We start from the raw sequence: 22,152 nt of genomic DNA on the forward strand, positions 1-22,152 counted from the left end.
GGATAGCAACTCTACAAACAGACAATTCTTGCTTTTGCAATTAGATTAAAACATAGCTAGGATTAAAATTCTAGGGGTCAGACTCGGCAAACAAACCACAGCTGGTGGTTTGGGAATATTCTTAAAACCCCCAACCTCTCTCCTTTTCAGCTACTGTCTCGTTCTGCCGAGACGGCAGGGACAGCACGGACAGCCCCGGCGTGCTTTTGGAGCTCATCAGACCCTTCCTTTCCTCCCAGCTAACCCGGCAGACACCCCGCAGGCACTGTTTGCACGCAACCGAAATGGTTGCGCCCTCATGAGAGGGAGGTCATTGTGCACGCCCGAGCTTTGCCCAACGCCTTCCGTGAGGAAAAGCCGCCGGGGCTGACGAGCAAATTCCGCACGGCTGTTCTTTGTGAAGACACCCATTGTCTGCGAGGAGCAGGGGCGAGCGCTCCCAACCCGCCTGGCTTCGGACCTGAGGCCGGTCCCACACCGCAGTCCAAGAACGAAACATTCTGCACATGAGCACGGAGCCAGCGGCCGCATCCTGGCCCCACAGCACGGCCAGTTCCTGGAAGGATGAGTTACGGTTACCTGACAGTCCCTTCTCGTTCTTGCATCGGCCAACGTGATGCTCTCGAGTAAAGAAATCATGGCTATCTCATTGTGCTGAAATCTAACTGGATAAAGAAACTGCCTAATTCCTTATCTCCGTAGTTTCATCCATGAATAATGCCCCACACTGCTGTTATCTATTGCCAGTACTAAAGCATCCCCTGCAAAAAGCACAAGACAGAAAATGTGACACAAACTATGGATGAATAATCATTTTATACCATTAACTATGAGATTTCCTAAACTTTTCCATTGTATGTTGATATAAGCCCAAGTCTCCAGCATGTCTTTGTTAATATGCACCATGAACACCATTTCCTGCTCCGCTTGGGCATGCCGTCAGGTAGTGACACCTTTCAACCCCAATGCCACGTTTTTTGAGGGGAAAATGGTGAAAAGCTGCGAGCTCTTTCCTTGGTGCCACAGCCACCCCCGTGCTCAGCAGAAGCTAACACTGCAGTGGGCAGCCGGGTGCCCAGAACTTGGTTTTTAAGGACTCCGAGACCTGGAGATCCCAGAAATAGCACCAAAATGCTGGGATTTGTAATTTTTCCTGTATGAAGCTTTTTACAAAGAGCAGATTAATAAAAAAAGAAATTTGACCGTGTAACCTTAACACAGGATCGTGGCTGACAAGTTCAGCTTGCTATTCTCTTTACTCTGGGTCTACTGAAGTTGGATATTTGCAAATCAAAAAGAAAAACCCAGGTTTCTGCTTTTTTTTTTTTTTTTTTTTGAAACTACAGCAATAATGTTGTTAGCTTTTTATTTGAGAAAAGTGTATTTTTGTCCTAAGCAAGAAAGAGTGGGACAGAGGAGACAGAGCCACGAGGGAAAGGCAGCGGACTGTATAATTCTCAGCTTTGCTTTCTTCAGACTCTGAGACCTTCGAGGAGCAACTGGGAAGCGGGACACAGGCACTGGGCACTGGTGAGCAGGCGCGGGCAGCCAAAACCCTCGCGTTTCAGGTCTTAAATGAAAAGCCCAAATGGAAAGTGGGGCTGTGGACCGCTACAGTTGCACTTTTCTGGAGCTTTGGAAAAACCACGGAGCTGGGACGTCCCGTACGAGGTGGGAGAGCCAGCGGTGGACGTGGGGGGATCGGGCAGTGGGGGATCAGGGGGATCGGGCTGCAGGGGGATCACCCCGCGAGCCTCTGCCAGGGCGGCCAGCGGGGAACCCGGCAATGACAGAGCTCCCCAGCGGGGATCCGGCGCAGTTTTGGACGCTCGATTAAAGCTGAAATTCTTCGTATAAATTAGCGTCGGCTCCGCGGGCTGACACAAAGATGAGCTTTTGTGTTTGGAAAAAAAGAACCCGGAGGGGGGGTTATGCAGAAGGACCCCACGGCAGCCCCGGCCCCGGGGGGGGGGGGGAGGTGGGGGGGGCACATCCCACTGACCCTCCCCGCACCCTCGGCACCTGCCGGCCCAGCCACGTCGGGGGACCAAGGTTAACCTCCCCCGGGGCTGGATATTAAAGCCCCTCCGAGGTGTCCGTGGGACGGGACGGGTCGGGCCGCCTCAGCCCACGGGGGTGGGCGCGGGGCTTCAGGGCCCCGACGGGGAGAGCTTCCCGCAGCCCCCCCGGCTTCGCTCCCAGCACACACACAGCCCTCGTTCCGCCTCTGTCTGTTTATATCTCTACAAAAATGTACATTTCCGCGCTACAAAAACGCTCCTCGAGGAGCAAATCGCCGTCGGGGGGGGAACGCTCACGCCTGGGCCCCGGCGCGGCCGAAGGGGGCCCCGCTGGAGCTGAAGCCGCCGGGGGGGCCCCGCAGCCCGGCCGGGCAGGAGGAGCCCCCCGGGGCCCCGCCGCTGCCCCCCGCCCCGTCGGGCGGTCCGGCGTCGGGGCGCCTCTTCCTCTTCCTCCTGAAGGTGCCGTTGTCAAACATCTTCTCGCAGTTGGGGTCGAGGGTCCAGTAGCTGCCTTTGCCTGCGGAGAGAGGAAGAGCCCCGAGCCCGTCGGCCGCGGCCCGGGCCCCGACGGGGAGGGGAAGGAGGGAGGGGGGGCTCGGCTCGGCTCGGCTCCGCTGCGACCCCATCCCCTCCGGGGCGCCTTACCCGGGTCGTCGTCGTCCCGCGGCACCTTCTTGAAGCAGTCGTTGAGGGAGAGGTTGTGGCGGATGGAGTTCTGCCAGCCGGCCTTGCTCCGCTGGTAGAAGGGGAAGGTGTCGGCCACGAACTGGTAGATCTGGCGCAGGGTGCGGCGCCGCCCGGGCGCGCTGTGGATGGCCATGGCGATCAGCGCCGAGTACGAGTAGGGCGGCCGGGGGCTCTCCGGCGGCGGGCGGGGGGCGGAGGGGCCGCCGAGCCACGGGCAGGGAGCGGCGGGCGAGGGCCGGGGCCGGGGCAGGCTTAGGGTGAGGGGCAGGGGCAGGGGGAGGCCGGCCGGGCGGCCCGCCCCGTCCAGCAGCAGCTCCCGGCCGCGGGGAGGCGGCCCGAAGGCGTGCATGCTCCCGCAGCGCCCCGCTGCCCGCCGCCCCGTTATATAGAGCCCCCCCGCCCCGCGGGGACGGCCCCCCCCCCCCCCCCCGGGGTCCGCACCCCCAGCCTCCCCCCCCCCCCGGCTGCACCCCCGTGCGGGGTCTGCGGGGCTGTGGCACGGCAGTGGGAGAGCCCGGGCGGCCTTCGGCCAGCGCCGACTCCCAGCAAATGAACGCGCTTGCAATAAGCCATCAGCGCGCTCTCCGGTATTTCGGTACAAAACAAAAAATGCTGTCACCCGAAAATTGAAATTTCCCATTGCGAACACCCTGAAAGCGCGCGCGGTCCTGTACGTACACATGTGCCTAACACCAACCTCCTTAACTCAAACTAAACTCCTCTCCGTGATGAGGAAATGCGGTGTGCTCACACCCTCGCTGGCCCACAGACAGAGCTGTAGCAAAACCAAACCAAAACAAAACACAAAAAAGCAAACAAAAAAAAAACAAAAATAAAAAAAAAATAAAAAACAAGAAATTCGGTGTGGGAGTTGGGCTTTCTGTTTGGTCTGGTGCCCACAGCCTGGGTTAGAAGAGGAGGAAAGGACTTTTTTTTCATTTGGTACTGCTGGCATTAAAAAGTAAAATTTGCACTCTGCTTTGCTCAACATCAAACCGTGCACCTGTACCACGTTGGTGCAATACTGCAGCCAAATGGTTTCTACTTTGAATCATTCAAAATGATTTCAAATGTGCATAACTTGATTCTCACTTTTTTTTTTTTTTTCTGACATACGCATGGCATCCTATAAAAAGTTTTCTTCTGCATTTCTTATTCTCCAGTAAAAGCAGACTTTGGGGTTATGCTTTTCCCACCAATGTGGAAACACCGAGAAGAAAATCACCTAAAATTGTTCGTCTTTTATAGAAAACATCATTTGATGAAAAAAAATATTTTAAATTCTACTTGTGTGTATTCTCTTGCTGTAGAGTACCTCCATCTTTTAGAAATTTCAGACTAGTCCTGAGACATACAGGAAAAATGGCTTTATCAGTAGCTATAGCTATAGAGAAATGTAAATGGGCTACTGATCTGTGGTAAGGAACTAAAATACTTCAGGTGACATCTCATACAAATAAAATCATTTCCAATTCTTAGTCCACAACCTGTATTCTGGGTCTGCAAATGCAGCTGTGAAAGAACATCTGTATCACTAGATCTTTGCATTTTTCAGTACCATTCTTATGTCTGAAACACTTTTTTTCTAGACCATTATACTCTGTGTGTGTAAAATTCACGTTCCCGTGGCAGGTCGGTGTCATCCAGTGCGCTCTCCCTGGGAGCGGCTCCAACCAGATGCTCCAGAGACCTGAGACACACTTAGGAGATCGAGTTTCTTCCTAATGCAAGACAGCGGATAGCTTTTGCCCCGGAGCATGAGCATTATAACACATTTCACATATATATATGGGTGCTATAACCCATTTTACACGTAGATGTATGCATATAGGCTTATGTCAAGCCCCTGCGCCAAGCCAAGGGTCCGGCTGCTTTCCGACCTGCTCAGAGCTGACCATACCTCCTGCACCCATGGCTTTGCTGGAGCCCCCACCCTGGCCCTTGCCATGTCGCGATAATTTGATAGTGAAGGCTCACTGCTGACCGCCAGGCCACGCAGCAAGGCACACTGATGTGTCCGAACTTCCAAAAAAATGCTTGCAAAAAGCATGCCAGTTGTCTGTAACCGTGGCCATTTGCACCTTCGTGAGGTGGAAAAATAAAAGTAAAAAAGTTGAAAACCTTACTCTGTAACAAATAGTTTTCACTGAACACTTATGCATGCTCACTGAGAAATTACGAATAACTGCTACTGACAAGGGATTCAGACCAACTGGTAAATTTAGGCATATTTTTAGAAGACCCATCTTCAAATCCCAGGTGGGCGAGGGGTGATACCCCTTCCAGCTCCGTGAGGTCGGCTCAGCAAACAACCAGCCGCTGTTCCCTGAGCTCGCTGCTCTTGTTGATGTTGCAGGGACACCCACCCCCAGGTCGCCCCCAGGATCGTGGAGCGGCTGCCCACGGGTTTCTCACAAGGCAGGTTTGTGTCCTGTGCCCCCGCTTGGCTGTGCCCTGCCCGTCCATGAGCTACAGCTGCCACCCCAGGGAGAGGCAGGATGTGTTCGTAGCCATCGGGTCAGAGCAGCCGGGCACTGGGGTGGTGGTTGTGTTCGTCCTGGGCCTCGTGGCAAACTTCAGCGTGGGCTGGCTGAGCTTTCCGGTAGGTTTCAGACATCTGCCGTGTAAGCAAGTGAACGCATTTAATGTATTTTCTAAAGGTAGAAATGTACAAGTCTGCAGAGAGCTCGTTAAATTCTCCCTTTCTCGGTAAAGCTGACCCCCCCCCAGGACACGAAAGCACTCGCACGCACCGTGTTTGTTACTGCTGGCTGCTTCTGGCTTCACAGGAGCCCTTTTACTAGGAGGCAGCAGCCTCCGCTAAACACCGAAACACGGCTCCTTAACCGCTTTACGGTGCGTGACCCGCGGGAAAAACACCTCCGGCTCTCGCTGCGGGAGAGGCACCAGCTCGCAGCTTGGCTTTGCTTCTGCTCCGGCTTCACCCGAAACCCCCAGCTGGGAATTTCCCGGGCGGAGCCGTGGGCTGGAGGAGCGGCACCCCGCAGCCCCCCGCCCCCGCAGCTCCCCGCAGCCCCCGCACCCCGCAGCACCCCCCCGCAGCCCCGCAGCCCCCCCCTCTGCACAGCCCCCCTGCACCACGCAGCCCCCCGCAGCCCCCCCCAGCAGCTCCCCGCACCCCCCCGCACCCCGCAGCCCCCCCCCCCGCAGCTCCCCCCCCCGCAGCCCCCCGCAGCCCCCCGCAGCTCCCCGCAGCCCCCGCTCCGCAGCCCCCCACAGCCCCCCGCAGCCCCCCGCAGCCCCCCGCAGCCCCCCGCCCCCGCAGCCCCCCGCAGCTCCCCGCCCCCGCAGCCCCCCGCCCCCGCACCCCGCAGCCCCCCGCACCCCGCAGCCCTCTGCACCCCCCTGCACCACGCAGCCCCCCGCCCCCCCCCCGCAGCCCCCCGCAGCCCCCCCGCACCCCCCCCCAGCCCCCCGCACCCCGCAGCCCCCGCAGCTCCCCGCACCGCTCCGCAGCCCCCCACACCCCGCAGCTCCCCGCACCCCGCAGCCCCCCGCACCCCGCAGCCCCCCGCACCCCCCCCGCACCCCGCAGCCCCCCGCACCCCGCAGCCCTCTGCACCCCCTGCACCACGCAGCCCCCCGCACCCCCCCGCAGCCCCCCGCACCCCGCAGCTCCCCGCCCCCGCAGCTCCCCGCACCCCCCCGCACCCCCCCGCAGCTCCCCGCACCCCCCCGCAGCCGCGAGCCGCGGGGCTGCGGTGCCACCTAGCGGGGTGCTTGCTGCCGCCGGCCGGCCTCGCACCGCCTCGCCTCGGCTTTGCGGGCCCCCCCCCGCACCCCGCGTGGGTGATTTCGGTTACAGCAGGGGCCGCAGCGGCGCCGTGCGGCCGGCCCGTGGGTGCAGCGGGCGCGGTGCGTGCTCTGGGGTCAGCGCCGGGTGCCTGGGGCAGGTAGCGGGGCCAGGTAAAAGGAGGGCACCCCGGTGGCTGTGCCCCGGCTCAGCGCCTCCAGCCCGTCCCAGTCCGTTCCGCCAGGCCTTTCAAGCAAACAGGGCGAGCTACAAAAGAGGAGCACCCTTTCTGAGGTCAGGGTGGTGAGAAGCGAACCTGCCGCGTTAAAACTCAGAGCCCGGGATGCCAGCGCCAGGAGTTTTGCCAGTTTCTGTCACCTGCCTTAAAAATGAGTACCTGGAAAACCTCGCCATCCCCCAAAACAACAGCAGAAAAGCAGGCAACTCCCAAAGCATGTTAGGGCCGAGATTAAATACCACCACCACTCAACACCGAGCGTTTTCCCCAGGTGTTGCGGTGAGGGTTGGCAGGTCCACCAGGCATCGCCGCAGGTGCCACATCTCCCACGGCACATCTCGTCAGCTGAAAATCCTCCCGCTGGGGTCAGGCGGGGCACTTCGCCCACCTCCAGGGCCAAGTCCTCCTCGGAGGAGGATTGACTCCCCCGCATCGCTTCTCAACACATCCCCTTGTTTCTGCAGCCAAAATAGCGCAGGTAAATCTGAAGGGGGTGTACAGAGCCCGGTTGTGCTGCTCACCTGGGAGGGGGCTGAGGGAAGACTGAAGGGCAGCAGTTCACTGGAACAAAGCGTTCTGCAACTTTCTGGCAGAGCTGATTGAAAGGTGGGTGGTTTGCACCAAAAACATCAGTCTGCGATTTCTCCTGAAACGGCGCACTTGAGAATAAACTCCCCTCATTAAAAATACAAAGAAGTGGGAGAAGGTGGAATACACACACACAATGAGGGATGACAAACAACACGTAATTTAACATGAACTACTCAGAATTTATCAAAACAGAAAGAAATTCAGCAAATATTGTGACTACGAACCCAAATATTATTTTGAATTTAACACAGCTCTGCTCGTTTGGCATTACAATTACTAGCTAACAAATGGGCATTTTTCAGGTCAATCAAGCTTGAGCCAATTAGGCTGTGGCAATTAACTAAATTAAGTCTAAAATTAGAATTCACATAATCTCAGCAATTATGGTTTAATCCTGTAATGCATCTCTTAAAAGAAACCAACAAGAGAGACAGATCTACTGGAGTTTGCAACATTTCAATTACACAATGCATTATGATTTATTTTAATATCTAACATTCAGCAGATCAGGCAATACTTTTCCATGGCTACATTAAGAATGGCTTAGTACGAGAGAAGTGGCATTTGCATTTTTCAGTCTACTGTGTCTCAGAATAATAGACTTTGCATACATCAAAGGTTTTGGCATCGTATGCAGCTCCTGAGATGTCATGTCCTGATTATTTGAATGTATATACTTTGCATGGCTAAATCATTTCATTTATATGCACTTCTGATTATTCATGAAAATTTATGGGTTGGAGTTCATCCATAACTTTTCCTCTACCTTTATCAGAGTTCCAGTATTTAATTCAATCAGTTAATTTTCTTCCTGTCCATATATAAATATATATATATATGCACATAAAAAGTTGTAACAGCAATTTTTACTTAATTAAAAGTTTTTAAAGTCTGGAATGTCTTCTTTCAGAAACATCTGCAATTTCTATTGGCTTTATCAAAACTAAGCTTTTATCTTTCATTGCTTGAAAAAAGTACCAGTAATTTGAAATGTGTGCACACCTGTGATACCTCAGAGGAAGAAGAGGCAGCTTCTCCAATGCGGGACGTTTTATCATCGGCAGCTGGCAAATGGTAAAGCTCAGCGGAACGGCTCGGTTGCGTCACGCACGTGATTCAAGATGCTGAAGTTATGGGTGACTTTTAAGTGATTCACATTACAAAGCAATAAACGCAACGAGATCACCTGGCCCACCGACAGGCTTTTGGTAGCGTCTCAGGTCCCTCCATGAAGTTGTGGTGTGCCGCAGCCCACGGCTTGGGGTTAAATAATGGGAATCACTCGTGTTGAAGCAGGATGCGCGCCCGGCTGTGTTCCTGGACAGCCTGGAGGAAGGGGCTGTCATTCCCGGCCACAAGCCTGTGGTCAGAGGAAAAATCCTCCTGCTGGCCAGGCGGAGAGCTTGGGGTGAGGATTCCTTGGCTGTGGGGCAAAGGAAAAGTGCGGATGCATCCTGGCTGGGTGGGCAAAGCGATGTCTTAAACCAGCAGGTGTACAGCTTCGCTCTGAAAACAATCACCCAGTTGCTGCTGTTGGAAATTTAACTTTCAGGCATGCGTCGAGCACAGCAGTGAGAAGATGTGGCACATAACAACAGGTGCTGCACCTAACGTTCACATCTGCCTGCTTAAGGTAGAGTTGTTAATTCCTCAGTAAGCGGCTTTTCTGGGCTCTAAAAACATGAATCTCTGCGAAAGAAAAGCAGGACATGGTGAAAAAAAGAAATAAGGGGGCACCAATAACATTTTGTTTTAACGTTTCAGAAATTTAAAGTCACAAGCACAAAAGAGAGTTAGCACCTTCCCAGCATGGTAAGACTGTACATTTCTTCATTAAGTTTTCTTTCAGTCTAACTTTTTAGACTTTGGTCAGTGCTTTTTTTTTTTTTTTCTTTTTTTTCCTCTCTCATTAAAATGATCCTGGATCAGGACCTGAAATTCAGAAGAGGTTGCCTTGAAAAATAAATTGACTGCAGCATCATTTAGGGAGCAAACGTGCTGCAAATCATTCAGCAGCAATTTGGACATGAAAAGGGTCCGGCAGGAAGCTCTCCGTATGCTCCAGCCAAACACTTTCTGCCTTCCGGTATGATTGGGGTTTGAGATGCCTGCCAGGAAAATCTATCTGAAAGAAAGTGGGAAATGCATTGATTTGTTTGTCTTCCTTTGTCCATTACATTTCATATTAAAGAGCTGTCTTCTTTGGTATCATCTTGCATGGTTATATGGTTATATATTCTATGCATGTGGAATATTTTTCAGAAAATCCATTTTAGAACAGCTTTTAAAATGTCACTGGTGTTATGTTTCATCTATTTCCACCTATAACTCCAGGCAACTTTAGTACTGTGACCTCAAAAAAAGAGCAAAATTATAATTAATGCCTTTTAGAAATATCTAAAATGACCTAAAATAACTTTTTCAGACACAACAGGATTCCATTTTTCAACGCTCAAATTTCACGTTCTGCCAGAGTTAGAAAACATGTAGTATAAAAGTATGGGTTATATAAAATAGGACATACAAATATTTTAATGCTCAGTATATTACATTTCTATTTCACTTTCATTTCCTATTTTATTTCAGCTCTTCAGGGATCTGGTATAGAGAGACCCTTTCAGTTTGACAGTGTTCAGACATCAATATAAAGTGTCTGGTCTGTTGAATTCTGGAGGTGTAACATCTGCCTTTTATTGAGAAAAAAAATAAATATTATTTTATGTATTTTATGGAAAGACCATCAAACTGTAGTGGCCCTTACTACAAATCTTTCACACCTTAGCACCTAGATGGAAGGGGGATGCAACCCTCATTTCAGTGGTAGAGTTTGTTGTGGTTGCAGCACCAGGACAATTTGTCTGTTTATGAGAGAAGAATGAAGAAGTCAAAGGGTGTTTCTTCTCCACATTCAGTAAAGAAAACACATTTGCCCCCAAATTCCCAACCACCTCTCCTGAAGAGCTGGTGTCGCTCCTTTCCCCAAGGAGCATCTCCTTTCCCGTTATGCCCATGGACTAAACAGAAGATCAGTATCAAATGTTGGATGTCCTGTAGCAGTGCCAACACAGAAGGGGCAGCACTTTGGGAGCATCTTGTGCTGCTGCAATGGATCAACAAGGAACCTCTTTTTATTTTTTTTTCTTTTCTTTTTTTTTTTTTGCATTTTTTATTAAGTAGGCTATTCATTACTGCAAAACTCATGTTTAATGGAAAGACATTGCAGAGAATGTCTCCTTGAGGACCTGCTTTGTTTTTGAAAGCCTTTATGAGCGTTTACATCATGCTCTGTGATTTATTTTCAGATCGGCTGAGCCTTGCTGTGCTGGACGGTGGACAAAACCCATTTATTTCCCTGGCCAGGAAGCCCATCTATCAAAGAGAACATGAGGCGTGCTGCCAGCCAGGAGCCCGCGAGCTGGACGTCTGCTCAGCCGCTGATGCCAGCTTGCCCCCCTTTCTGATTTCCACCCAAAAATTTAGCAAAATAATGGACAACTTCTCCTTGGTGGTGTTATTTGGAGTACACCAACCATATTGCCGCAGCCAGTGCTGAGGGGTATCTGGAGGAGCAGGGCATGGTAACAAAAGTTCCCCTGAATACGGCTCGAGCATCCTTGGCTCTCTGTTCCCTTCCTGCCGATCTGCTCACCGTCTGCAGGCACCAGATTATGTAAATTTCTGTCCAGCAATTTACATAATCTGATGAAGGACGGACAGAGAAACTCGCAGCGGAGCTCAGCCCTTACCCCCGCTCCTCCAGCTGTTAGGCATCGCGTGGGAACACCTCTCCGGTCACTGCAAGGCATTAACAGCTGAGCTTTCAGGCTCCTGGCCTCCTCTGGGGGCAGCTTGAGCTATTAGCCAGTTTCATTTTCTGCTGGTTGTTTAGGTTTCTTTGAAGTCCACCTTCATTAGTTCCAAGTGACTGCCTTTGGATGACTCTCCCTGGCAGGAGTTCCAAGCCCAAACTCACCTGTTTTCACCAGGCAGCGTCCAATGTCCTGAGGATTTTGCCCGTCATCTCATCAATAAATTTGCTTGACAGTGTTTGTACTTTTAACTGCTCACCTTCAAGTCTTCATTTGCTGACTGCTGTGTAAAGAAGTCAACAGTTAAAAATATCCAGCCTCATTTTGTTGACACACGGAGTATTGCTCATAGTTACAAGTTCAGGACCTTCTGCTACTGGCTGCCGCGTATCTAACACACCACTAAGTGGGGTTTGTTTCCTTGCAACACTGGCTTTGCTCCTGTGCAAAGGTGTTTGACCCTGAACAAAGCCTAAATGAAAGGAGATTTTTGACATAGCATTTTGCACTTGTTTTGCACGTTATAGACAGCTACAACTCACTAACCAAAGTGCAGGGGAGAGATAACCACGCACCTGGAACTCAGCTGTGTTTCAGGAGTCAAAGGGTTTGAAGCTGTGTACAAATGTAAGTGAGCCAAGGGCTAATTTAACTTGCTGGGGCCTTAGAGCATGCTTGGAGTCACCATTAGGGTCAGAGAACACCTTACCTAGAAATAAAATGAAATCTACCTTTTAGCAACACCAAGACTCTTGCCAAATGCAGTCTGCTGAGCTGGAGAATTTGAGCATTGAAAAACTGTTACAAACAGCTGGTATAACTGATAACCTGGAAGCACAGAGACGCATCGCCCTTACACAGAAGTGATCTTGGAAGAGAGAAGGCTTGCAGCCAACGTTGGACTTGCATCTGCTGCTGACATCTTCCTCATATATTAGTGTGGTAAATCACACGCTACGTTCAGCACCTTGACCATGATGACCAAAGCGACAGCCTTTTCTAACTGTTCATTACGGGTTATTTTTTTGAATTTGATTATAATACCAAAAACAAATTCTTTTTTTCCAGCCCACTTTTTTAAGTAGGCTCCTTACTATACCTTTCATCACAACAATACAAATAAAAAATAATAACAAGGATTTTAAAAATAATAATAATCCCAGAGGGCAGGGCATGTTAATTTGATGCATTTCGTATATGCAACACCTCAAAGATTCCAGTGATACAAAATCAACCTGAAATCATATTCACGGTTCAGCAAGTCTGTCATTTCCCGTTGAAAGGAAGATCAGGGCTATGTGGCATATCAGATTTATTTATTTTAGATCGTACTTTGCTGTATGTGGCGTAACTGGTAGGAAACTACAAGATCAATTGCTCACTGAAGCATTTCTTACAGAAAAAGAGTCAAGGACGTTACTTCTGAGAAAAATGTTTTAACATCAGGTGCAATATGTTACACAAAGCCCAGTTTCTCACTCTCAGCCTCCCCATAGGCTGTTTTTCCAAAAGCGCACCACCTTCCCGTCCCCACATCGACAAAATTTGCTTGTCCCATATGAGAGATTCGTTTGGGTATGTCCCATACCCACTCCATACGGGAGATTTATTTGGGTATGTCCCATACCCACCCCAAACAGGAGATTTGTTGTCCTGCTCCGGAGCCCCAGACAAAGCTAGGCTGGAGAGGGGCTCGGGACATTGGCGCGCCACTGATCCGTGAGCTGGTACAAGTCACCAAAACCTGACTCAAAGTCACAGGCCCGACCTCCCATTTACTTTAATAGGTTTGGTTCAGCCAATTAGGCCCTTTTTCCTTCAGATCTCATCTGTATAAAGGATGGCGTTAGTACTTACAGCCTTGTGGGACTAATTGCCTGTGAAGTCACTTTGAGACCTTGGAGAGAAGCACTAGTGATATTAATTATTGTTATAGATACTATAATGTTAAACATAAGTTCATACATTTATTTGGAAAAGAACTTGCAGAATCTAAGGAACTGAAGCCGCCCCCAGGCTATTTAATTATTTTATCGCCCTTCGTTTGAAAGGTGATGCCTCTGCTCTATTTTTCTTCTCGCACTGCGATGTGCCAACCCCTATAAGCCCATGTCTGTGTTAAAAATGTGGTTCGCTGACTCACACAGGTCAGAGATAAAAAGAAGTATTGTTCACTTAATAATTTCTACTTCTAGGTTTTCTACAACATACATTTTTTCTTTATTCGAATGCTTTAATTTTGTTCCCATGAGATACAATTAATTTGCTACTGTAAAAAGTCAGGATGAGCAGGGATTCAGAAAGCTAGGCTATAACAGTGCCAATTGGACTATGCAAAAATATAGTGTTTGTTATAAATATGAAGTATTTGGCAGACAGCTTTCTTCTCATGATATAATACATTCAAACCAATGAAATATTCAGAGGGCAAAATTAATCTCTGCCCATGTTTACTGACATGAATGATGCCGTACCAGGTAGGTACCAAAGTGCCACAGCACAGGATGAAAATAAAATGTGTAGATTATTTGTAAGGATGTAGTATTATAACAAGCACTATTTGTCACTGTCCTAACACAAACCACAAATCTGAGGAACTGTTCATAGAAAACAGCAGAAATAGAAACCTGACCCTGGAAAGAAGTTACTCTGTACTAAAGGCACTCCCTAGAGAAACTGGTGTCTCGATTTTTCCACCAAATGACCAGGGCAAATTAAAAACAACTCACTGCAGCTAAGGAAGAGTGAGTATTTACCACTATACTAGCAGCAAGCCTACTTCAATACTGGCGTTTCCAACCCAAGCTGGGAAAGCAGCTCTCATCGTATCCTGGGTACATTGGCTGACTTTCTTGCCAGTAGAAGTCAGCCAGCAGCCCGTAATTATTCTGAATATCTTCCTGGAACCTTGCTGCCATAAATGGTGCCATCTTTTGAGTAATATATCATTGGTATGCCTTGCTCAGATTATTACACTAATATATCATTAGAGCAACAGCTTGCTTCGGTGATGGATTGGTGTAATGCGGTGTGAGAGCTACAGCTCGCTTGGGTAATGTATGATGCTCTTGCGCTGATGTATGGGACGGTGCATCATCGAGAGGAGCTGCTTGGATGATGCATTCCCCTGGAGACAGAGCAGCCCTACAATGAACAACCTGGGGACACTGCAGGGGGATGCTTCTTTTGCTTCCTTGCATCAAACCTTTGCTTTACAAGCTTACATGCTGATTTATACTCCTGACGAGAGAGGAATGTGGGGTCCTTGGCCTGCCTCTGGTGTCTCTGAGCTTTGGCTCACCTGGTGTCCTCCAAGACCTACCTGGGCAGAAAAGCTCTCTTGCTTTGATTACCTTCAGCATCATGCTGTCATGCTACCTTAAGCACCGTGAAACTCATGGACAGTCATCCACACAGCTGTTGAAAATAAACGAGATCACTAACACAGCTTAAAACATCTCTCAGTTTATGGAAAACACAAGGCTAAAACAAAATCTTCAAATACTTATTTTACAGTCTCTTATTGCATGTATTCTGGGCTCAAAGCTTGATGCAAAACCACTCACACCTGCCTACTTTCACATCAAGTGTTTTATTGCTTATTACCAACGTGAAGTTTTTACACTGGAAACACATTTCACACTAGTTTAAATTTTTGTTAAAATGATCATGGTTGAATTCACTATTCTTCCATTCTTGTAGTTATGTCAGAGTACTGAAGGGTGAAAAATACGACAGCTCACTTTTGACCTGGGAATTGCATATATTTATTCCTAAAAAATGAAAAATGCCTTAGTAGTTTTTTTCCAGATAGATTTTGTGCAACTCCTCAAAGGAAAAACAAACCCTGGGTTGTGTTAAGCTTTTGCTCTCACATGCACAAAACCAAATAATCATGGCCCATGACAAAAACATACAAAACAGGTTTCTGGCAGAGCTCAAACTCAGGCTAGCTCAAGCTCAAAAGGAAAATATTTGCATGATATGACTCAGTGCAAACAGTTTACCTACAGTTCTTTTTCCAGCTTTAATTGCTGTGATTGTCACCAAGAAACCAGTGAAATTCAGCAAGGACACACAGAGGTTATGTTTTTCTTCTATCATGACAACAGCTCTGTTATGCCAACAATGTGAAAATATTTAAAATCATCAACAATCACTGCAAAAGTTATTCCTTCTATAAACAAGATGATAAAACCTGTAATAAAACAATCTGTTCTCTGTAATTTATTTTGTTTTTCAGACATTCACCTGACCTCTACCTGGTCTTTCTGCTAGCCTCTGGCATGATAATACTGTATTCCAGCCATTATATTCATGGAAATTAAATTACGTAGTGGGTGGAAAAGTGAATTAGATTTAGTAAGTTAAACAATGCATGGAAATTGAACTATGAGTATTATGCGTAACCTTTCCTATGCTGCTCTGTTCAGCGCTACTAAATGCATTTCGAGGGGCAGCGCTAAGTGACATGACTAGCATCTGCCACATAGGATACTTTCCTTTTTATAAACTGAACAATATGTTCATTTTATGATCTTTGCTGACCCTCCTTATCCTTAAATCCAGGCTGATCTGTCAGCCAACACCAGCTAGCCAGAACTTTCACCACCCACCACCAAATCCCATATAAAATCACCCTTGCACATGCAAATCCAAGCCTTTGCTCGCAAGGAGATCACCTTCCCTGCTGAGGCTTTGCACAGTTAAGATAAAATCATACTGTTTCTCCTTCCCTGTGCCTCTAGGGAAGGTGCCCCCTGGCTTTGGTCCCAAGCCCAATGGTTCCAGCTTCTCCTCCTACATGACTGTTTTGGCACTGGTGCTGACTGCCTGCCCTTCGGGGTTTGGCTCCTCCACCCCTTTCCTCAGGTGCAGCGGACACAAATGTGCTGTGTAAAAGAAGAGAGAATTGACAGATATTCCTACATCAACTATTGACTTAACCCTCTGCAATCTTAAGGCAATAATCAGAAGTTAGTCTGTGTGAAACATAAAGGACAAGGGACAAAGAAAGGAAGAGCATTTAAGCAAGGTATGACCCATTTATCCAGCTCTTGACTGTCTTCTTTCTGCCTGGTATGTTAGATCTAGTTAATTCACAGCTCTACCCATCTCCTCCCATGCATGTGTTTGCCAGGGCCTGTTGGAGACACCTGCAAAAGCTCCTACGGGATTTACAGGAGCCCACGTGGAAATACATACCTGGTTATTGTAGGTGTCTGTGTGACTGGAAGCGTTGCAATTCGATGTTTCGTATTTCCTGAATTCTCCCATTTCATCCTCTCCTGTCTAGCATATGAAAACGGAGCTCTCTAAGGCAATTAGTAGCAGTAGTAGCCGTAGTCGTAGTCATAGTCATAGTCGTAGTAGTCCAGTTTGTATTGCGGCTGGCTGAAGAAGAAGGCTCTACCAATACACACGTGTGACTACTGGCCCCCAGAACACGGACTCTAAGAATAATAGGGGAGAAAACAGAAGCATCAAGGAAAGAATGAAATTATATTGGTCGACATGGAAAACAGGATTATTTATTGGCATTCCAGAAGATGAAATAAGAAGGAGAAATACCGAGGACAGCAAGGTGACTTTGCAGCAGAGAACAGAGCTTGTTTAAGTATATTAAGCAGCAGCAGCCAAGGTCAGCACCGTTGACTGGATGAGTGCAAGCGCTCTGGCTCCGTGCTGTGAAAGAAATGATAGGTAGATGGATGGAATTAGGCCAGGAAGGCCTTAAAATGGAGATGTATTGTTCAAATTTGCTATGTATACAAGAGAAAAACAGCTCACATACTGAGAGTGGTGAGATGCCGGCAACACGATGTCATAAAGAATGAAGTAGGAGTTTAGGTGGCTGAAATGAAGACGAGATCACATGAGAACAGCCAAGGACAACAAGTAAAAACCTCCCGGAAATGTGTTACCATCCTGTTACTTTCTTCTTTAATATTTACTCTGAAAAGAAGCACAGTGATATTTCCCAGAGCAAGGTGTTATGTTGAACTGTGTTGAGACCTCAGCTGCAGGAGCGAAGAGAAACATTAAAGCTGGAGCTCAGTGCTCAAGCAAATAGCGTGATACTATTTGCCAATTACCTTTTATAATGGTAAGCACTCACATAAGTTAAGAATAGTGAAAATAATCAGTAGCAGCACCAGGTTACAGATATTTCAAATTGCCAGAAAAGCTGAAAATACAAAGTTGTAGAATTTTGTATAGATTGGTTGGTTTATGACCATGGACATAAATCTGCCTGCAAAAAATACTCTTCTAGCATATCAAGCCAGCTAAAACACAAGCAACCATCTTATTATTAGCCCAGCAGAGTGGGAGCACAAATAAGGCAGGCAGATACCTGCCCTGTGAAAGTTATTCAGGCAGTTTTGTTGTGAGTGCAAGAACTGACCACATATGTTTTATTTTGTTTCAGCTTAGCTTCATTCACCTGGACACAGAAACTGAGAGCCTCAGGCTCGCTGAAAAATTGCTTTATTTAACAAAAAAAAAAAAAAAGACTGATTGAAAAGATTAACTTGAAAGAGGGAGTAACTCTGGAAAAAGAGTATTCATAAAGTTTAACATGAGTTACATGAGTTACAGGTGTAATTAGGTTCCATGTAATTATCCTATAAAGAAATCTGAGTAAGGTAATGAAGTCTTATCAATGTTGGGATTCTCTTCAGTTATCCTATGGAACTATATGGTAAAGGTTTAATTCTCTCTGAAAGTCTGTGAATATTTAAATACTCTGAGTTTACAGACAGAGCTGGGAATATCACTTGTAGTCTCCCAAGTTCTATTTTACCGTGCTACTTAGGAATCACACTATATCTCCTTTTTCCCTAAAATTCTTCAGGTCTTTTAAAACAAATGAGTGGTTAATATAAATTTTAGGGGAGAATATTTGAACTTTCTTTCTTAGATCCTTCCATTTCAACAGCACTTCCAAGGTAGAGTGACCTCTATTTACAGATCAAAATCTATGATCCTGGAAAACTGATGGTGAGAGCACAGTCTCAGGGCTGTAGTTTGTCTGGTTTTGTCCCTGTTAGTTGCCATAAAAAATAAATAAAAATAAAAATAAAAGTGATTAGAAGTTTGCTTATGCAGAGTAATTATGTTGCAGATCTCGTCTTCCTATTATGTTGCTAATAAAAACAACAGCCATGTATATCTTGGCCCAAAGAGGTTGGGAGTTTATTAAAGTTGTAAATTATGGATTCCACTAATGCAGGATAATAAGATCAAACAGCACACTGTGAGCAGTAATCATTCTCCTATTTTCATCTAATATTGCGTAGTTATTAGACTTTTTGTCCCTTATTAATCTTCTTTGACCTTCTTCCACAAATTCTCCTTCTTCTAAAAATGACTAACTGCTGAGAATGATAATGTGCTGATGAATGTCCATAAGGATAACGGGGCACGGCGTGTTACACAACGTGGGTGACAGAGCAAATGCCCTAGTGAGATTACACCAGCTCTGTTCCCCCTCTGACATGGGACTTGACCTGCTGGGCTCACGGGTGAGGACACGTCCTGGGGTAACGTGGACACCTAGGATACACTTCAGTAGTATATCCATCCCATGAAGGGACTGGGATGGTGATGATTCGAATAATATCAATTGACTATTTTTTGAACCTTGTGGGAAAAGAATAGGAGACCACAGCCCCAGACCCTGTTTTACGGGGAATCAGTATAGCAGCAGCATACAATAATACAACTAAATCATTCCTTCTGCTTGTGTTGGTGTGTAGTATGAAAATGTAAATATTTAAGGACCTCATAGCTTAGTCACATCAATCACAGCACCACAACTGAAGTGAGACAGAAATGCAACCTCTGTTGAGAAGTTATTTTCTCAACAAACTTTAATTCTTATCTCTTGATTGTTTTTTGCCCTTATGTGCAGGATAACAAAGAGAAACAAAAACAAAAACAAACCCTGCAAGTTTGGAGTTGATCATTCAATTCTGTTTGAACAAACAGTAAATAAGATCTTACGAACTATAGACAGTGTCTTGATGAGGTACATATGGCATTCCAATAAACAAATAGCTAAGATACTAACATTTAAAAATCAGCAGCCCTGCACACAAAGTAATCAGTTTACTTGCTCGGTCCTTCTCTGCAATGTCCGCGATTTCTATGTCTCAGGTGTCACAGCAGAGACTGCTGGTCTCACAGTCCATTGGGAAAGGCTGATCCTTGTGCCCCTAGGTGACCGGGATCTGAGCTCCGAGCAGTGAGAACCTTCCCACTCCAAAATGATGACGCTGCGGCTGAATCTTCTAACGGCTTAAAGTTGCATCCCCCATTAGGCTGGGGATGGGAGACCAGGTGAAGCAGAAAATATATGTAAGTAGCTACACATCCCCGTATCTGGCTGATACAAAACAGCTGGAACAGCTGGATCCTAATGGCCACAGCAATGGTTGCATCATATACTCAGAGGACATTCACTATGGAAGAATAAAATTAGTCTCAATGGCATCTTGTGCTCAGCCAGGCAGCGTGCAGGGGAAGGTGCCCTGTCCTCCTGCATCGTGCACGCAGAGCCGGCATCTCCTGCTGCTCTGCACCTGCGGCCATCCCAGGTGGAAAAGTCCGTGCTCAGAGCCTGCGGAGCTGCACGATGTGCAGCCGTGAGGAGGAGCAGGAGGCTGAGGGCTGCCCAAAACCTACCGAGCACCGAGGGTTACTGCTCGTAACGAAGATGCTGCATTCGGTACGTGCTGTTTGCAGCAGGGGGCTAAAGAGTGTTATCCCAGCATGGAGAATAACAGCTTTTAAGGACTATTATGATTCTTTTATGCATAAGCAAAAAAAAGAGAAGAAAAACAAAACCCAAAAGCAGAAACCACCCAAATCCACCGTTTGTGTCATTCAATGGGCTCAGCGTGAACGCTAAACAGAAGGAAGTCACGAAAAGAAATAAAGCAGAGGCACTGTAAGCAGCAATGAACTGTTATCTCTCCATGGTGTCTGCTGCAATTCAGCAGGCAACAAGTGGACTATCACAGCCCAGAGCTGAGGTAACTTTTAGGACCCTATGAGTTTTCATATTGAACTGGTTGGATTTTTAGTGCAGGTGTTTCTGTGCACTGCAGGAAGCTGCGTGCATCGGACACACGTCCACCGACAGACTACCTGGAGTTTCAGCACTAGCACCACTAGGATGCAATGCAGAACAAGAACTTCCATGGCTTCACACTTGGCCAAACCGGTTATATTTCATGTGGTTGTTTTTAATTTTACACCCTCCATGAGGTTTTATTTCATTTGGACGTGTCCTGTGCTGCTTCTGCATTAATGTTCAGCACGTTTTAAGCACCGCTGGAAGAGACCTGCTTTCTGTATGAAGAGATGTGAGGAGACAGCAAAGCCAACAAACTAACCATGTGGCTGAGCATGCACTGCTCTATTCCCAATGTCACTTTTGTATACAAGTCAATGGCTTTCCTTTTCCAATTGCTCCTATTTGTATTTCTCTTCTTTTCAGTGTACCATATTCCACCGGATGAAGGTCCTGCTGGCAGAAAAGGAACCATTTAGGGAGCCAGCCTGAGGGCATTTCTTTGTCTCCTGGCACTAAAGCCACTGTGTGATGTTGCTGGCTACCAAAAGCAAAGGATTTGGGATGAGCAGCCACGCTGCAGACCACAATAGAGCATCCCTGGCACGGTGCAGAGCATACACGATGCATGACCCCACCGGGTCTGGTGCAATGGAGTAGCATCGATGGATATCATATGACATATATGATATGCATATATCTCAATGCATAGATGAATGCCTGGGGACCACCCCACCACCTCACACAGAGCAGCTGGAGCAGGCCAGCCCCCTTGAGCAAATCCACTTCCCATTTCAGAGCTAGGGAGGGACAGGCTGGTTTGTCTCACAAGGAAATAAGAGCATGCCGGTGTTGCAGGAGTTGCTCTTAATTAATTAGAGTGATGGAAATCTTTCAAAAATCAGTTTTGGCACTCAGGATCTGACAGGCAGCTTGGCATCACACAGCAAGGTGACCGATCCAGCGGCGGAGCTGCCTTGGCCACGGCGGTGCACACGTGGGCTCTGTGCGAGAGGCTGGAGGACAAACGAGGGCAGTAAGGACACAGAATCCCAGAATCCCAGAACGGCTGAGGTTCAAAGGAACCTCTGGAGGCCATCTGATCCGACACCTGCTCAAGCAGGTTGCCCAGGGCCACATCAAGGCGGCTTTCGAAAATCTCCACAACCGCTCCGGTCAAGGTTCAAGGCAGCAGTAATGAGAGGGACATCAGCATCTCCCTGGTCTTGTCCATCGTCACATCTTCAGGGCCTGGCAGCGCTTCAGCCAGGAGGAACAAAGAGCCGAAGAGGCTGTGTCCATGCTGCACGGCACGGGCTCTGCAGGAGCCTGCTTGGAGGACGGAAATGCCTGGGGACGTGGGGACATGGTGTTGTGGATCCAAAGTGATGTTTAGGCCCTGCATAGGCCAGCCGGCTCCTCTTTCCCCCTTGCATACCAAAATGCACACAGGAACTATTAAAAGCTTGTCTCAGATTATTCTGTAAAGCTTATTTACTCCCACGTGTTCAAACACATATTTACTTTGCTTATTAGCAGTGTTTACTCTTCAGCTCTTTCTGAGCAGCCTCCGTTTCTTCTGTCTTTACAGAAGCAGCAGCCGTCACTAGTTACTTCCTTGGTCTGCTCTTTTTATATCCCTCACCTTGTATTTTCTTGCATATGAAGTCATTCTTGTATTCATACAATAGTTCCACAGACTGAGACGAGTTTTCCTTTCCCTCTGTGTGAAAAACCCCCATAGAACTGACCAAAGCACTAAGCAAAGCAGAAAATACATATCGAAAAAAAGCTGAGTGTGTCCACCAACCTGGTCATAAGTGCTTCTTTGGCCAACATCAGTGAACTCTGATACATATATATATATATATATATATATCAGTTATATGACATATATATGAGTTATATGAGTTATATATATGAGTTATATATATATAGTTATATGTATATATATACACATTTATATTTACATA

At 47.6% G+C, this 22,152-nt stretch overlaps 1 protein-coding gene and 1 long non-coding RNA gene across 2 annotated transcripts; both read right to left on the reverse strand.

The window, feature by feature from the left end:
- Positions 1-1,137: 1,137 nt before the first annotated feature.
- FOXI2 (forkhead box I2) lies at positions 1,138-3,107 on the reverse strand. The gene is made up of 2 exons (XM_048059401.2): positions 2,667-3,107; positions 1,138-2,538 (listed from the first exon to the last, which is right to left on the reverse strand). The coding sequence occupies exons 1-2, from the start codon at positions 3,055-3,057 to the stop codon at positions 2,315-2,317; spliced, it is 615 nt and encodes a 204-aa protein (XP_047915358.2). The 5' UTR covers positions 3,058-3,107; the 3' UTR covers positions 1,138-2,314.
- Positions 3,108-3,550: 443 nt separating this feature from the next.
- LOC136791258 (uncharacterized) lies at positions 3,551-22,020 on the reverse strand. The gene is made up of 3 exons (XR_010832875.1): positions 11,265-22,020; positions 6,860-8,980; positions 3,551-5,325 (listed from the first exon to the last, which is right to left on the reverse strand). It is a non-coding gene; the product is annotated as an uncharacterized lncRNA (long non-coding RNA).
- Between the last annotated feature and the right edge of the window lie 132 nt (positions 22,021-22,152).

This window comes from Anser cygnoides, chromosome 7 (genome assembly GCF_040182565.1).
Source record: "Anser cygnoides isolate HZ-2024a breed goose chromosome 7, Taihu_goose_T2T_genome, whole genome shotgun sequence".
NCBI lineage: Eukaryota > Metazoa > Chordata > Aves > Anseriformes > Anatidae > Anser > Anser cygnoides.

What these genes read in the sequence shown, in the direction of transcription:
- FOXI2 (XM_048059401.2), bottom strand. Translation starts at nt 3,057, where the DNA reads ATGCACGCCTTCGGGCCGCCTCCCCGCGGCCGGGAGCTGCTGCTGGAC. An exon ending in GCGGGACGACGACGACCCGG is followed by an intron (nt 2,539 to 2,666) that starts GTAAGGCGCCCC and finishes CTCTCTCCGCAG; the next exon opens with GCAAAGGCAGCTACTGGACC.